This window comes from Stegostoma tigrinum, chromosome 7 (genome assembly GCF_030684315.1).
Source record: "Stegostoma tigrinum isolate sSteTig4 chromosome 7, sSteTig4.hap1, whole genome shotgun sequence".
NCBI classification, from domain to species: domain Eukaryota; kingdom Metazoa; phylum Chordata; class Chondrichthyes; order Orectolobiformes; family Stegostomatidae; genus Stegostoma; species Stegostoma tigrinum.
In genome coordinates, this window is record NC_081360.1 from 24,211,265 (window position 1) to 24,228,391 (window position 17,127).

General features: G+C 40.0%; 1 protein-coding gene across 3 annotated transcripts in view; it reads left to right on the plus strand.

Moving 5' to 3' along the window:
- The window catches only part of vps8 (VPS8 subunit of CORVET complex), a 537,289-nt gene that overhangs the window by 381,020 nt on the left and 139,142 nt on the right, over nt 1-17,127 (plus strand). For all 3 annotated transcript variants that reach the window (XM_048534818.2, XM_059647115.1, XM_048534821.2), the window contains one exon: nt 1,698-1,866. In XM_048534818.2, the coding sequence (XP_048390775.1) occupies nt 1,698-1,866 (169 nt within the window). The remainder of the gene's footprint in view (nt 1-1,697; nt 1,867-17,127) is intronic.

Genomic DNA, 17,127 nt, shown 5'->3' on the forward strand with positions numbered 1-17,127 from the left:
CGGAGATTTTGTCTGATTAATTGAATTGCACGTTTTGAAAAGGTGACTAAATCTATCGATGAGGGCAGTGCAGCTGATATGGACTTCAGTAAAACTTCAAGGGAGGCTTCCCAAAAAAGTTTAAAGCCCATGGAATACAAGGCAAGTATGGAAACTGGATGCAAAAGATGACGGAGGGGGACTGTTTCTGTAATAAGAATCGCTTCTAATGGTGTACTGCGTGAATCAGTGCTGGCACCCATGCTTTTTGGTATGTACATTAACAACTTGGATGTGAATATAGAAGGTAAAATTCGTAATTTTGCAAATGATGCAAAAATTGCATTCTTGATAGTGAGGAGGTTGGTGACAGGCTAGAGTCTGATTTTGATCAGCTGGTAAATTGGGCAGAGGAATAGCAGATGGAATTTAACCCTGATAATGGAGACAACCAATTAAAAAATCAGGGCGTAGCAGGTTGTGATCCAAATGTGGGTAAATGAGTTGAGTATGATTTCCTTTGTTGGATTGATATGATTGATATGATCTGATATGATTTCCTTTATTAATACAGCAGCTAATGAACTTAAAAGACCCTATACAGACAACAAATAAAACAAACGTCATCTACAAAATACCTTGCAAGAACTGTGACAAACACTACATTGGACAAACTGGCAGAAAGCTAGCCACCAGGATACATGAACATCAACCAGCCACAAAACGACATGACCCACTATCACTCGTATCCTTACATACAGATGAGGAAGGACACCACTTTGATTGGGACAACACATCCATCCTAGGACAAGCCAAACAGAGACACACACGAGAATTCCTAGAATCATGGCATTCCAACCGGAACTCCATCAACAAACACATTGATTTGGAGCCCACCTACCATCCTCTGAGAAAAAGAACAGGAATGACATCACCAACGCAGGAAATGACATCACCAACCCAAGGAAACCTAACCGGATGAATAGAAAACAGGACATAACCCCAGCGCTTCGTCGGAGGCTCACTGATGATGTTACCTAGAATGGTGACGAAACGTCTGAAAACTAACCTTCCAGCTCAGCGAGCAAACTCACATCCAAAATGAGATGCGTATGATTTCCTTTGTTGGTTGGCCTCGACATGATGGACTGAAGATCCTGTTTCTATGCTAAATGACTCTGAATCTATGAGAAGCTGCCAGGTTGTTCTGTAAAACTGAGTAGCTTCATTATTGCCTGACAAGTCCAAAAAAGGTGCCACCTCCAGCCTATGTGGCCCATGTGTCACTTTAATCATGCATTTTGTGGTGGACTCAGTGATTGAACAAACAGGAATGAATAATAAAATAGCCTAGCTATTCCTCAGCTCACAAAGACACTTCTAAAATTTTAAAAAGACTTGCTGCTTTTGTTTGATGAAGACAAGTATAAAATCTATCATAAATAGCTTTTTTAAAAAAAAGCATTGGAATTTGATGAATTTTGAATTTCAAATTCAAGGCTTGCATTGACATCAAACAATGCATAATACCTGGGGTGCGGGAACAGTATAGATCTTATGAATATCTCACTATCAACCACTTAACCTGTGCACATTCCAGTGTTTTAGATATGAAGTTTTAAAATGTAAGTTTTTGCATTCTGTAAATAGTTCCCTCTGAGCTGGCCATCAGCCAACAATGAGGAGTTTTGTTGACCCGTGTTTCTTTTCATTTCCAGCTGTGGCCATATCTACCATTCTCAGTGTCTCCAGAGTAAGGACTGTGGCATTCGAACTGAAGGACAGACAAGGTGGACCTGTTACAAGTGCAACTCTAGTAACAAAGGGGCCAGACACAGAGATTTCGGATCAGAGCTAAACAAGAACCGAAGTACTTCTCTGGCACAGGTGATTTACTAGAGAATGTTCCTTCCTAATGCTTCTAAGAACTGTACTCCCAGTGATATACTGTTGGTTATAGCATCACTGAATGAAATCTGTTCCTTGAAATTATTTTACTAGGTCCTGTATCATTAGCTGAAGCCCTGCTACTCAGTCTATATTGAAGATGCATTTTTTTTAAACAATGTTTTTCCTTAGATTTCAGGAAAGTGAGATGCGGGATGAAACTTCTGTACTCAACAAGAGCTACTATTTATTGCAATTCATTAGACTATAGTTACAGATGAACAGATAGAACATAGAAAAGTACAGCACAGTACAGGCCCTTCGGCCCACGATGTTGTGCTGTGGAATAATCCTTATCCAAAAATAACCTAACCTACGTTCCCCTCAATTCACTGCTGTCCATGTGCATGTCCAGCAGTCGCTTAAATGGCACTAATGATTCCGCTTCCACGACTACCACTGGCAAACTATTCCATGCGCTCACAACTCTCTGGGTGAAGAACCTCCCTCTGACGTCTCCTCTATACCTTCCTCCTAACACCTTAAAACTATGATCCCTCGTGGCAGTCAATCCTGCCCTGGGGAAACGTCTCTGGCCATCGACTCTACCCCTGCCTCTCATTACCTTGTACACGTCGATCAGGTCACCTCCCTTCCTCCTTCTCTCCAGAGAGAAAAGTCCAAGCTCAGTCAACCTCTCCTCGTAAGACAAGCCCTCCAGGCCAGGCAGCATCCTTGTAAACTTCCGTTGCACCCTCTCCAAAGCCTCCACATCTTTCCTACAATAGGGCGACCAGAACTGGACACAATATTCCAAGTGTGGTCTCACCAGGGTTTTGTAGAGCTGCAGCGTAACTTCGCGGCTCTTAAACTCGATCCCCCGTTAATGAAAGCCAAAACACCACTTGCTTTCTTAACAACCTTATCCACCTGGGTGGCAACTTTGAGGGAGCTATGCACTTGAACACCAAGATCCCGCTGTTCCTCCACACTGCTGAGAATCCTGCCTTTAATCCTATATTCAGCATTTAAGTTCGACCTTCCAAAATGCATCACTTTGCATTTATACAGGTTGAACTCCATCTACCATTTCTCAGCCCAGCTCTGCATTCTGTCAATGTCTCGCTGAAGCCTGCAATAGCCCTCGAATCTATCAACGGCACCTCCAACCTTTGTGTCATCAGCAAACATACTAACCCACCCTTCAACCTCCTCATCCAATTCATTTATAAAAACTACAAAGAGCAGAGGCCCAAGAACAGAGCCCTGCGGGACACCACTCAGCACTGACCTCCAGGCAGAATACTTACCATCTACAACCACTCTCTGCCTCCTGTCAGCCAACCAATTCTGAATCCAGACAGCCAAATCACCTGTATCCCATACCTCCTGGTATGATATAAACCATTGGCATGAAACATTATTTACTAAAACCTTAATCCACTCATAAATGCTCTCTTATACATGTACACTTAGACACACACACACACACACACACACACACACACACACACACACACACACACACACACACACAGACAAATAAATAGGGAAAATAGATGATTGACAGAGGTATTAAAAATTGGAAAGTCAGTTCAGTTATCTTTTCTCCCAGTTCTAATTTTGATATGCCCTCCTTCAATTGGCCAGACCCCTTGTGTTCGAATGTCGTTCTCTGGAAGTATCCACACGTTTGTAAGAAGTCCAGAGTGGTAACTAAGTTTTTAACTGCAGACAACAGGCAACTTCCACTGAAGCACCTACTTGTGTGCCTTTTCTGTTTCTTTGTTCCTTTGTCCCTATGATTTGATTCCAGCTCCAACCTGCTCAGTTTGTTGTAAACTTCAGTTCCTGATCATCTGCAAATTGCAGGAGCCTGTAGCCACAAAAACAAAGTTTGCAAAAGGTATCTAGCCACAAAAGCATGACCACAATGAGTATCAAAGTCCTTGCCAAGAAATAATGTGGCCATCTTGGTAAATTCCTATTTCAAGAAAAAACATTCTTTCTCATTACATTTTCACGTTAATTAATTTGTATATATCATTCAAAATACAATTCCTGAAAAAGAAGTTGTAAAGTGTGTCCATGAGTATAACTCACTGTCATTCTTGGTTTGTGTTATAAAAGAGTATGTTGAGTTATATAACCCAGAACAAGGCTCTGCTGTTTACTGATTAAGGGGATTAAGTTAAGCTTAAACTAAATGAAGAGGATTGGGCAGAAATGGCATTTGAGTGGCTGTTGACAGACACGGTCATCCGGTTCAAATGTAAGTGTCCCAGTGGAATAGTGTTATATTTATTGGAATAATAATAATTCCAAGATCCAGTCGAATGCTGTAGGGGCATAGATTCACAAACCCCCATGGCAGCTGGGTGGGATATAAATGCAATTAATATAACTCTGGAATTGAAAGCTAGTTGGAGTATATGATGCAGTAAAATTATTGTTGATTGTCACAAAAACCCATCTGATTCACCCACTGATGTCATTTAAGGAGGGAAGTCTGCTGTCCTGACTCGGTCTCGCTTATATGTGACTCCACCTGCTGCCACATGTTTTTTTTTCTTTACTCATTCACAGGACAAGAACATCACTGGCCAGGCGCTTAAGAGTCAACCACATTTCAGTGGTTCTGGACTCATATGTAGGCCAGACCAGTAGGATGGTGGTTTCCTGCCCTCAAGGGCATGAGTGAACCAGATGGGTTTTTCCTGATGATCAACAATGGATGCACAGTCATCATGAGATTTTTAATTCCAGATATTTATTGAATTCAAATTCCACCATCTGCCGTGGCAGGATTCGAACCCAGGTCCCTGGAATGTTATCCGGGTCTCTGGATTAACAATCCTATGATAATACCACAAGGCCATTGCCTCCCCTATATTTGACTATAACTGTGTTCTGAACTGTTCTGTTCCAATGTAATTAGATACAGAGCAACAAAAGTTGGCCTTGCGTCAGGTGCTCATATCCCATGAAAGGATAAAGAAAAAAAACTTTACAAATGGATCGTCATTTAGGAGGCCAGCCATTGCACTATCTGTTTAATAATGAGTTCTGTTCTTTATTAGATTGAATAGATTGTTCATTTTCTAAAGAAAGGTTGACAGGTTGGGCCTATCCTCACTGAAGCTTAGAAGAATGAAACGTGCAAGATTCTGTGAGAGCTTGACAAGTTAGAGCACAAAAACAGATCCTTAGGATATCTGGTTGGAGTTGGACCTATGTTAATCTCGTACCATTTGCCAACAATTGGCCTATATCTCTCAGTACCCCTCCAACTCATGTGATAAGTGTTGAGAGAATATGTCCTGTCTTGTGGGAAAACTAGAACAAAGGGATGTAGTTTGAGTATAAGATGTCTCCTATTTCAAATGAAGATGGGAAAAAATGTCTTCCCTCGGGCAATCGTAAATCATAGCTCACGGAGGAAGAAAATCCAGCAGCAACTGCATTAATGACTATTGCACAGCTGATTTTAAATGAATATTTGTTCTATAGGGAGCTAAGGATAATGGGGAAGAGGGACAAAAGCTATGTCACATTCTTAATAAATGGCAGAACAATCTTTAAAGATCAAGTAGTCTGCTCCTGCTCCCATCTTCCCATGCTGCAATATGGAACAATCTCCCATCAGCCAAATTGAATTTTGTCTTATCAATGTTTTATGTGATGTTATTATATTATAGTTTTGAACTCAAGCTAAATTTCAAAATAAACCACGTGTATAATGCAGTGATGCTTTGACTTCATAGTTGCATCTTTACTCTTCGGTACAGACTTATGAAGGGATTGTTTGCACAGGTTTTTCTTTAGCCTTAACCAGAATGTTAGTCAGAAAGAAGATGCTGATATTTTCCAAGTGATGGCCACTAAGAATATTTACTGTTGAAATTTAGTAGCTGAAACATTAGCAAAGGTCTGTCACCTTGCCATGCCCTATCATTCGTGCTGAGTCCGTACAAAACAAGTTAGTGTTTCTCTTCCATATTATATGATTATGTCTTGAGCTGCTGCTGGTTCCATTATTGAGAACTAAATTGGAGGCTTTCTTAAATGTTATTTAATAGCTAATCTTTATTACAACTGGGCCTAAATTTGGCTCTGAGCAAGTGAAAAATAATTGCTTACCAAATTACTGATCCATATTTTTGCAGTAAGAACTAACCCTGAGGCTCAGAGTTATTGAGGGGTGAATTGAACAGCAACATCCTGCCTTTATATGTCCAAAACTCGGAGAAGTTTGGAAATTCCTGTGCATTTTGTCTTGATCTTCAGCGAGCCTCACTCTGACAGTATTTGGAAAGCAAATTGGGCATTCAGTACACAGACTAAAGATGAAGTATTTCTGCACTGAACGTACCTGAAAAAATCAGTACAAAAGTAACTGGAATGACTCAGCAGATCAGTCAGCATCTGTGTAGAGTGACAGAGTTAACATCTCAGGTCAATGCCCTCTCGTCAGAGCAGGAAAGAAATAAAAATGTAACAATTCTTAAGCTGGCAGAAGAGGGTAGGGAGTGAGACAAACAACGGATACGTCTGTAATTAGATCAAAGCCAGAGGAGGTTCACGAGCAAAAGAAAAATCATGATGCAACAGCTGAAAATAGTGGTAATAGATATAGTAAAGATTCAAAGATTATGTCCCAGTCAGACATGAAATGCTACTTAAAAACCATCTTAATGTGACATTAAATAAAGAAACAAAATGAAGACCAACCCTGAAAAACAAAGGGAAAAAAAAACACTTATTAAGATGAAGACAGGGGTTACGATCTCATGTTTTCGAATATAATGTTGAGTACAGAACGTTGCATTATGCCACGCCGAAACGTAAGGTGTTGTTCTTTGGGATTGTCTTGAGCTTCGTTGTAACACTCTACCAAGATATGGATAGAAAGGTCAGCATGGGGCCAGACAGAACGTTAATACGAGAAGCAACCAGAAGCTCAGGGTCATGTTTTCAAACTAAATAAAGTTGTTCTAATTACCATCTCCATGTTTTGTCTCCCTATTGTAGACAAGACCATACTGTGGGCAGTAAGTGCAGGATAATAAATTGGTGATCTAGTTCTTCCTACATCTTTTTCCTTTCTACTGGCTTAACTCACTTTATATGTCTGTTTCTGTCAGTTTTAATGAATGTCATTGAGCTGAAATGTTACCTCTTTGTCTCCACTGATGCTACCTGGCCCACTGAGTTGTTCTAGCTTCTTTTGTTCTTAGTTCTGATTTCTGGCATCTGTAGTACTTTTCTACTGGCCTATTGAAGGGAAGTGAATTTTTAGCTATAATAAATTCTAATTACTGTCCAACAATTTATTTTGCCCTGAAAATTGAAATTTACAGATCTGGTTAAATAACGCCACAGAGGCCAATATCTGTCATCAAATCACCCTTTATTTATATCTGGAAATTCCTTGACTCTGGCGCAGCCTCATCAGAGTCATCTGACACTCCTCTTTTTATCTGTCAGCCAGGGCTCCTTGATTGAACCAGATTACTAGCCCCAATCAGAAACTCATCTGTGAGGGAAGACCTCATTACAATCACTTCAGTGGAGTTTCTTTTTAATTTTTAAAACTTTTTTTTTACTTTTTCTTTGTATAGAGACGGATAAATAAAAAACAATCTTTCATTTTCAATTTTACTTGCTGTATATGATTTTACAATTTATTAAATGCTGTAAATGACACTTCCTGCTTTAGAGTCTGTGTGGCGCAGAAAGATTTGTTTACATTCGTGGGAAAGGAATTACAGGACTGAGGAAAAGGGAGTTGTTGGTGTCAAAGATGGCAAACCCAGACACGATAGAGGCGAGATAGCCTCCTTTTGGTTGTACAGCATCTCCTGCTTACACATCTTACAGCTCCACTGTAGAGCATGGCATACTGTTTTCACTGATTGGCTGTTGAAAATTGCAAAGTAAAAACCATGACAAATCCTGGAGAGATGGAAGGGCAATGATCAGCAGATGCTATTTGTTCACTGTTGACCACAAAATCCAGCCCTTCGATGTTGGTGTGCAATTCCATTAGAATTTCCTACTGGACCAGATCATAACCATTGCACAATGTTGATTAGATAGTATTGTTATTCATATAAAGTGATTATTCTATGCATAGATAATTAGGAGTAGACTAGGGAAATCATTATCTCTGTGGGGATTTCCAAGTTGAGCCCAGTGTGAAGGTGAGGTGGACATATGCCCACAGTTTCTATCCAAAATCATGAATTTGAGGTTTTCAACCTCGGGCCTTGTTTGCATTTTACCAGTAAGCTACAGGCACCAAAATGGGCCTTGCTACTTTCATACAGTAGGTGGTCAAGCAGATTCTCTATAAAGGTAGACAACAGATACGTTGGAAAGAGGTGAATGCTTCAGAGGATGCAAGAATATACTAAAACCAGATTGAGCCAGAAACCTTAACACACTGACTTTGAGCTGTCCTGTTAAGGACCAGACATCACGCTGTACCATTTCATTTGAGATCATCCTCTGTTCATTTATACATTAAAATTCATATGACCTTATAAATTACCTCAGAGGAAAAACAAAGCAGGACTGATATTTTATATAACACCTTTCCCACTCACTGGACATCTCAAAGCATCTTCAAACCAATGAAGTATTTTTTGAAGTTGTGGCCATGTTTGTAATGTCAGAAAGCCGAGCCAATTGCACGTAGCCAACTCGCAAACAGCAATATGACAATGACTGTATATTCTAACTTTTAAAAAATATGTTAGTTGAGAAATAAATACTTAACAGGATGCCTAGTCTTCAAAATAGTGCCACAACTTGTTTTTGTCCCCACCAGAACAGGCAGGTGAAGTCATTGAAGTGTAATGCACTTAAAAGAATGGGTTAAGATATTTTAAGAGCTTGGAAAGTAAAGTAATTAAAATGTTGAACATTAATGATTAAAACAAATGGCAGTTTAAAAGGTTATCTGGATTGGTTTAATGGAATCAGTATAGAAGAGCTGAAGCTATAAAAACAGCAGGTCGTTTATATAGCTGGAGACAAAACTCACTGTAATGGCAGTCAGGAGGATATCAGAGCAAAGTTAGCTTAAAGACATGAGTAAACCAAACAGCCAGATTAAAGATGGACCTGGCTATGTTGTCTTGGAAATGAGTGGATCTTAAGAAGGTTCAATGATTTCAATTTATCTTGGTGTTTATTTTTAATAGAAATTAGCACTGTAGTAGCTGGGAGAATGCTGAAACAAAGAAGTGACTTCAGGCAGCATATGTGCTTCTGTCAAAAGACTGTGGGCATTTAGGGCAGGAGAAAGCCATTGACAGTTCCAGGCAACTAAAAGTGAAGTGAAGGAAAACAGGCATATTATTTGCTGGATGCAGCTGAGAACAATTAAAGGTTTGAGGAAATTGTGGCAGCTCGGTAGAGATAGTTGTTTGAAAGACGTTGAAAATATGCTGTTATTTATGTGCCTGGAGGAACTCTTACCAGCCCTGAGATCACCAGCCTTGGAAGAAAAAAATGAACTACAAAAACATCATTGAAGCAGTCTGACTCTGAGGTTTGAGGATATTTCTATGGTTAGATCTTCAAAATGGAAGAATTGAAAGCCTTGCAAAGGAGTCACGGTTTTAGTGAGATTTGGTGAAGCACAATATAAGTAAACACTAAAGTCTAAGTTGTGTATATATATTATATCTGGTTTAGAATAAATTACCATTCCTATTAATTGAAAATTGCTCATATGAGTTTCGTTCAAGTTAATGTATTAAAGTTTTCAATCTTGGCACTTCAATTAAATCCTAGAATCCTGCTGCTCTTTTCTTGTCTTGCTCCTTCTATGCATAATATTCCTTAAAAGATTATGATCTATCAAGCCAGATCAGAACAGAGATCCAGCTTGTCCAGTACTCTGTCTTAAATGGGATCATAAAATGGGAGTTCCTTCAGTAGCATACAAACATAGAAAATAGGAACAGGAATCAGCCATTTAGCTTTTCAAGCTTGCTCCACCATTCAGCATATTGATGGCTGTTCATCCAACTGAGTCCCCTCTTCCCACTTTTATCCCATATCGTTTGACTCCCTTTAGCCTGAAGAAATATTGCTGACTCTTTCTTGAAATCTCCTTCTTATCACCTATTTACCATGGCAGAGAATTCTGTAGACTCACCACTCTCTGGGTGAAGAGATTTTTCCTCTTCTTAATCCTAAGTGGCCTAACCTATATCCTTCAACTGTGACCTAGTCACTGGTAAAGTCCTGCATTTACCCTGTCTAGTCCTGTTAGAATTTTATGGGTTTTTATGAGATCCTGTCCTCACTCTTTTAAACGCCAGTGAATATAGCCCTAAGCAATCTAATCAATCTTCATGCATCAATCTTGCCATTCCAAAAACTAGTCTGGTAAACCTTTGATAATAAATTGTGGAGCTGGATGAACACAGCAGGCCAAGCAGCATCTTGGGAACACAAAAGCCAACGTTTCAGGCCTAGACCCTTCTGGTCCGAAATGTCAGCTTTTGTGCTCCTAAGATGCAGCTTGATCTGCTGTGTTCATCCAGCTCTACGTTTTGTTATATCAGATTCTCCAGCATCTGCTGTTCCTATTATTTCTGGTAAACCTTTGTTGTTTTCCCTTCATTGTCAGAACATCCTTTCTTTTACTGTTCATTCGCAGGATGTGTGTCACTGGCTAGGCCAACATTGATAGTCTGTCACTAATTACCCAGGGGGCAGTGAAGAATTAATCACATTGCTGCTGGTCTGGAATCACATGAAGGCCAGACCAGGTAAGGATGGCAGCTCCCCTCCCTAAAGACATTAGTTGACCAGATGGGCTTTTTCTGACAATTGACGATGGTTTTCATAGTCACCATTAAACACTCAATTCCAGATACTTATTGAATCAAAATTCATGGCGGAATTCAAACTCACATCTCCAGAACATTGCCTGGGTGTCCTGATCAGTAGTGTAGCAATAATGCCCATATGTCATTGCCGCTTCTAGATACGGAGACCAAAGTACTCTCAGACACAATACTCTAGGTGTGATCTCACCAACTGTATAGTTGCAACAAGACGTCCCTTCTCCTCTACTCAAATCTAGCTGCGATGAAGGCCAACATACCATTTGTCTTTTCCATCACCTACTTCACACGAATGCTTACTTTCATGCGTGTACAATACCACTCAGGTTTCATTGCATCTCCCCCTTTCCTATTCAGTTACATGTCAAACAATAATATTCCTGACATTGATATGAAAGAAAATAATCTCACATTTATCCACATTATGTTACATCTGCCATGTATATGCTCATTCTCTCAACTTGTCCAAATCACTCTGAAGCATCTCTGCGTCTGCCACGCAGTTCACCCTCCAACCCGGCTTTGTGTCATCTACAAACTTAGCAATATTACATTTAGCTCCCTCATCTGGATCATGAATATATATTGTCAACGGCTGGGGTCCAAGCGCTGATCCCAGTGGTATCCCACTGGCTACTGGCTGCCACTCAGGAGGTGACGCCTTTATTCCTACAATTTGTTTCTCGCCAGTTCTCTATCTCTGTCAACACAATAGCCACAAACACATGATAAATTTTATGTATTAAACTCTAATTTGGGATCTTCTGAAAGTCTAAATAAACCACATCCACTGATTTCCCCCTTATCAGCTTTACTACTTATTCGCCTCAGCAAATCCAATAGAATTGTTAAGCACTTCCCTTTCCTTTAGTAATTCCATGCTAACTCTGTCTAATTTTGTCACTGTTTTCTAAGCGCTTTGCCATTAAATATTTTGTGATGGACTCCAACGTTTTCTGCACTACCAACTAAGCAGTCTATAATTTTCTCTTCTACCTTTCTTTAAAAAAATGGTGGGGTTACATTAGTTACCCTTCAATCTATAGGAACTGTTCCAGAGTCCATAGGATCTTAAGGGATGAATACCAATGCATCTACTATTACTAGGACCACTTCCTCAAATACTCTGTAGATTATCAGGCCCTATGGATTTATTGGCCTTCAATCCCATCAATTTCCCCAGATCCTCTTCCTTACTTTCCTTTCAGTTCCTCTCTCATGCTAGACTATGTATTCTCTACCATTTTTGGGATGTTATTTGCGTCCTCCTTTGTGATGGAAGGACCAAAGTATGTGTTTAATTGACCTGCCACCTCTTTGTTCTTTATTCCTATTTTTCTTTGTTGCCCATGACATTTCCCATTTGTTTTTGTATCAGACAGCACTGAACAATTGTTGTTGATCCTCCATACCATTGCCTATCTATTGTCATCCTTTAAGTAATGCTCCCCAATTTATCATAGCCATGTCCATCCCATACTGTTGTAGTTTTCTCTATTTAGATTGAGGACTTTAGGATCAGAATCAACTATGGCACTCTCTGCCTTAATGAAGAATTTTGACATATTGTGAACACGCTTCCCCAAGAAGCCTCACACAGCTAGATTGCCAGTTATTCCTTTCTCATTACACATTGCCAAATCCAGGATGACCTGTACTCTAATTGATTCCTCAAAGTATTGATCCAGAAGATCAACTTGTGCACATTGCTCTGTGGTATTATTATTGATATGATTTACCCAATCTATATGCTAAAATCACCCATAATTAAATCTATATCTTTATTGCTTGCATTTCTCATTTCCCTTTAATATCTTACCCACATTACCACTACTGTTTGAGGGTCTGCATACAACCCCCGACTATTGTTTTCTTCCGCTATCCATATTTCACTTCATTGGAGCTAATATCCCTCCTCACTATTGTGTTACTATCCTTTTTAGCCAGCAATGCTATCCTACCTTCTTTGTATTGTAGTATTATGCCTGCCTCTATTAGTTCCTATACACCCTCAATACTCAATATTTAGAAGACTGTAGCCACTTTCACTTAGTATCATATGGTGACTCCATTAATGTTCACATAGGAACCCAACTTAAACTGCTGCCAATATAAAGGTCCATTTGCTTTTAGAGGGACAAAAATATTTCGTATTTGAATAATGATCACTTTTAGAACTGAGTTTCTTTAAAAGGAGATTTGTGGTAATATACCTGGCTTCCAGTGAAGGATCATGTGACCAGTTTACCTGATTAATCCGTTTAATTATGGGGATAATTATGTATTCCAGCAGTTAAATTTGGACCAGAATGGCTGCAGAAGAGAAACTACCTCTCATCAAGCAAGGTTCAGTCGAAAGTTTGTTGGTTGAAAGATTTTAAAATTCTTGTTTTAGTGAAGAGCAAAACTAAGGAGCTCCTAACAACGAGGAGGGCCAAGCTGAGGGAGTGTTTTAGATGCAAAGCCTGAGAGTAACGGAATAATAGAATCAGGAGAGGTCTGACTGTGACCCAAGGCACTTCAGTCCTTATTTCAACCTTCAAAGCAGTACTCAGACCACAAAGGATATGGGCTTTGCCGGCTCGGTGATCACTGCCCTGGAAAAGGAGGAGTTAGGTGACCTCTTCAACCACCACAGTCCAATTGGTGTGGGAACACCTACAACGCTGTGGTTAATCTTCTAGACTTTGTCAAAGATCGAACTTGAATTTTGAGATGGAAGTCAAGTGGGTGTAGAAGGAAAGTGAATTTAAATATTCTGGCCAATCAGAGTTTGATTAAGGAGGAAGAAACAGATGGAGGAGGATGTGCTGGAAAGCAGAAGGAAGCCGGTGAGCAGGAGTCATAGAAGAAGTGGTGGGGAGTGAGGATGGGGAAAGAAGGTGGGAAAAGATGGAAGGAGAGTGGTGGAGAGGAAAAAGTTGCAGTTGACGGAATGTTTTAGGGGAGCAGGGAATTTATCCTGCTGGATCCTGAGCTCCCTGCACTCACCCAAATTGCTTGAATTTGTAAAACATTATTGCATCATTTTGCTGACTGAATATTGAAAACCTGCAGCAAAACTCCTCAGATATGTACGCACAACTTGAGTATATAGCACTGTTCCACAAAATTGCTTCGGGCTCACTCTATGTTTACTGAAATATTAAGCAGATGCAATTTTTTTAAAAATAAAAATCACATTCCACCAAATGAGCTAGAAATGAGAAAACAAGCTGCTTTGAATATTTGGAAATGTTTTGTACATTTTTCTAATTGATGAGAGTATTGTTCATTCGTAATTTCCTAGATGACATTTGAGAGTCATCCACATTGTGAGCCAGACCACATAGCAGTGGCAGCTTTGACAATTAACAGTGGTTACATGGTCACCTTCAGGCTCACTTTTTTAGATTAGATTCCCCACAGTTTGGAAACAGACCCTTCGGCCCTACAAGTCCACACCTCCCCTTGAAGCATCCCACTCAGACCCATTCCCTATAACCCACACACCCCTGAACACTACGGGCAATTTAGCCTGCACATCTTTGGACTGTTTTATTCCAGATTTTTGCTGATTTCAAATTTCACCCGAAGCCAGGATAGGAATGGAGCCCATGGCTTTTGAACATCAGCATGAGGTTCTGAATGACGAGACCAGCGACATTACTGCCTCATTTCAGGCTTCCCGCTTTTGTACTCTATGGAAAGGAAGCCTTCTCAAACTGTGGGAATGGATATCATAAAATAAGTTCAGGGATTGAAGAAGCACCTCTTGTTCAGCAACTCTTGACCCCAGCTCAGCACCTGTTAATATTTAAGCAATATCTGGAGATCAGTACTTCACACGAAACCAGCTGTGGTGAAAGTAGCAAAAAGGGAGCGCCAGCAATGGTACTTCTGCCTTCTGGATATCAAACATATTTATTGCCAGCCTTGAGTAACTGAAGCCAGCTGCTAACATTGCCAAAGGCTAATCTTCCTGTTCTTGCGTGCGTGCTGAGAGTGGAGTATCTGTGTCCTTTTGTGCATTTGATGCAGAGAAAACCTAAATGTCTCTCTTTTAAACCATATTTATCTTTTCCAAGTGCTCAGAGGAGATTGTTTCCCGATGGTTAGGGAGAATACAATGTCTAGAATTGGGTCGACCACACTACACATATTTTTGTACAGTTTTTGCTGTTGTGCTTAGTTTTGAATAATTAATGAAAGGAACTAATTTGAATGAGAGTTTGAAGTAGCATCATTGCCTAAAAGAGTGAAGTTTGAATATTTTCTGATTTCCAATTAAATTGGAATTGTTTCCTTCTTCCATCTGTTTATTTTAATAATACACTATATAATGATGATGTAGGAATGTGGCAATAGTGCATGGAAAGTAGCATTGAGATTGAGGAACAGCCATGATTTGGTTGAATGGCAGTAGATGCTTGAGGAAATGAATGATCTGCTTCTCTTCCAACGTCCTATCGCTGTAATAATGTGCAGGTGCTGGTGTTGGACTTGGATGGACAAGGTCAGAAGTCACATGACACCAGGTTTTAGTCCGGTGGGTTTATTCGCAATCACAAGCTTTGAGAGTGCTGTTCCTTCATCAGGTGAAATGACAAAGGAGCAGTCGTCCGAAAGCTTGTGATTGCAAATAAACCTATTGGACTATAGCCTGGTGTCATGTGACGTCTGACCCTTTGTCTGTCAAATTCTCGTGTTGCTAATAACAACGTAAGTGATGTTGAAACATCCTTTATTAAAGATGCTGTTGTCATGGATTCTGTTGGTTTGGATCACTTATAGAAATGACTCATTAATTGCACAATGTCGATATAAAACAACTGGACCAAATGCGTTCCGATTCTTGACTCACATTGCAGCCCAAGTCTTATATTCAGTGGTTGCAATTAGATAGGACTGCCACGTTTCTACCTTCCTAGATACCTTTCAATGATAAAATGCAAGCTACCTGAATTTCAACACATAGATCAAAGAATCCCTAGCATGTGGAAACAGGCCCTTCAGCCCAGCAAGTCCATACTGATCCTTTGAAGAGCATCCCACCCAAACCCATCCCTTTTCCCTGTAACCCAGCTAACCTACACATCCCTGAGCACTATGGCCAATTTAACATGGCTAATCCACCTGACCCACACATCTCTGGACTGTGGGAGGACCAGAACACCCAGCGGAAACCCACGCAGACACAGAGAGAATGGGCAAACTCCACACTGACAGTCATCTGAGGTGGGAATTGAACCCAGGTCCACTGTGAGGCAGCAGCGCTAACCACTGAGCTACTGATCGTCATCACTATTTTTTCTTGTCCCCACTCCCCTCTGCACCATGTCTGCATTTAAATTTTGCAACTTTTCCATCTCCCATCCTTGCTGATGTGAGAATCAGCAGTTGTTTATGAGCCCACTGCCTTGTCAATACTGCATGTTGCAAAACTCCTGAGAACAGAAACCCCTTGGGATGTTATTTTAGGAGCCATGGAAGTGACAGGAAGCATCAAACACAATAAATTTTGAGCTTTGATCTGATTTTACTGGAAATGCAAAGAAAACGACTGCATTCAAGACACTGTTGGATTTGGAGTACACAATTGTGCATGTAGTACTTGAAACACTACAATTCCAAGTGATTACACCATCTGGACATCCCCGAACTCAAAATAACCAGCAAAAATATGTAAACTTTGCAACTTATCGATAGAGGAAGTATCGTTGCTAAAATTTACATGGAGATTCTCAGTAAAATTACTCTTTTTGAAAATTGTTTCATCATACAAATATATGAAGACGACCAGAGAATAGAAAATACATTCCTGTAATTGCTGTAAATCAGGAGAAGCTTGCTCCACTACTTAATAAGTTCATGCTTGTTCTGTTTGCTTTGAATTCAACATTTGTATCTAGCCTTGATCATGTTTGACTCCCTTGCCATGCAATAATCTATCAACTTTTGCCTTAAAAAAAATTAATCATGCACTTCCACTGCTTTCTGTAGTGGAGAGTTTCAAAATTGCACAACCCAGTGAGAGGGGAAAAAGACTCCCTTTTTCTGTCCTGAAAGGCTAGCCCCTAACTGTAAGTTCTGGATTGATCTGCATGAACAAACATTCTTCCCACCCTGTCATGACATTCAGGATCTTATACTTCTATCAACTCACCGTTCACTGTTTTAAACTGAAATAAGCTCAGCCTGTCCTCATCATACAGCCCACTCATTTCAGGTATCAATTTAGTAAATCTCTTCTAGACTGCCTCCAATATATTTGCATTCTTTCATACATAATGAGACCAGAACTGCACACAGTATTCAACATATGGCCACACCAGTGCTCAATCACTGAAGCATAACCTCCTTACTTTTATGTTTTGAAAGAATAATAATAAGAAAGGATAGCATCACATTAGCC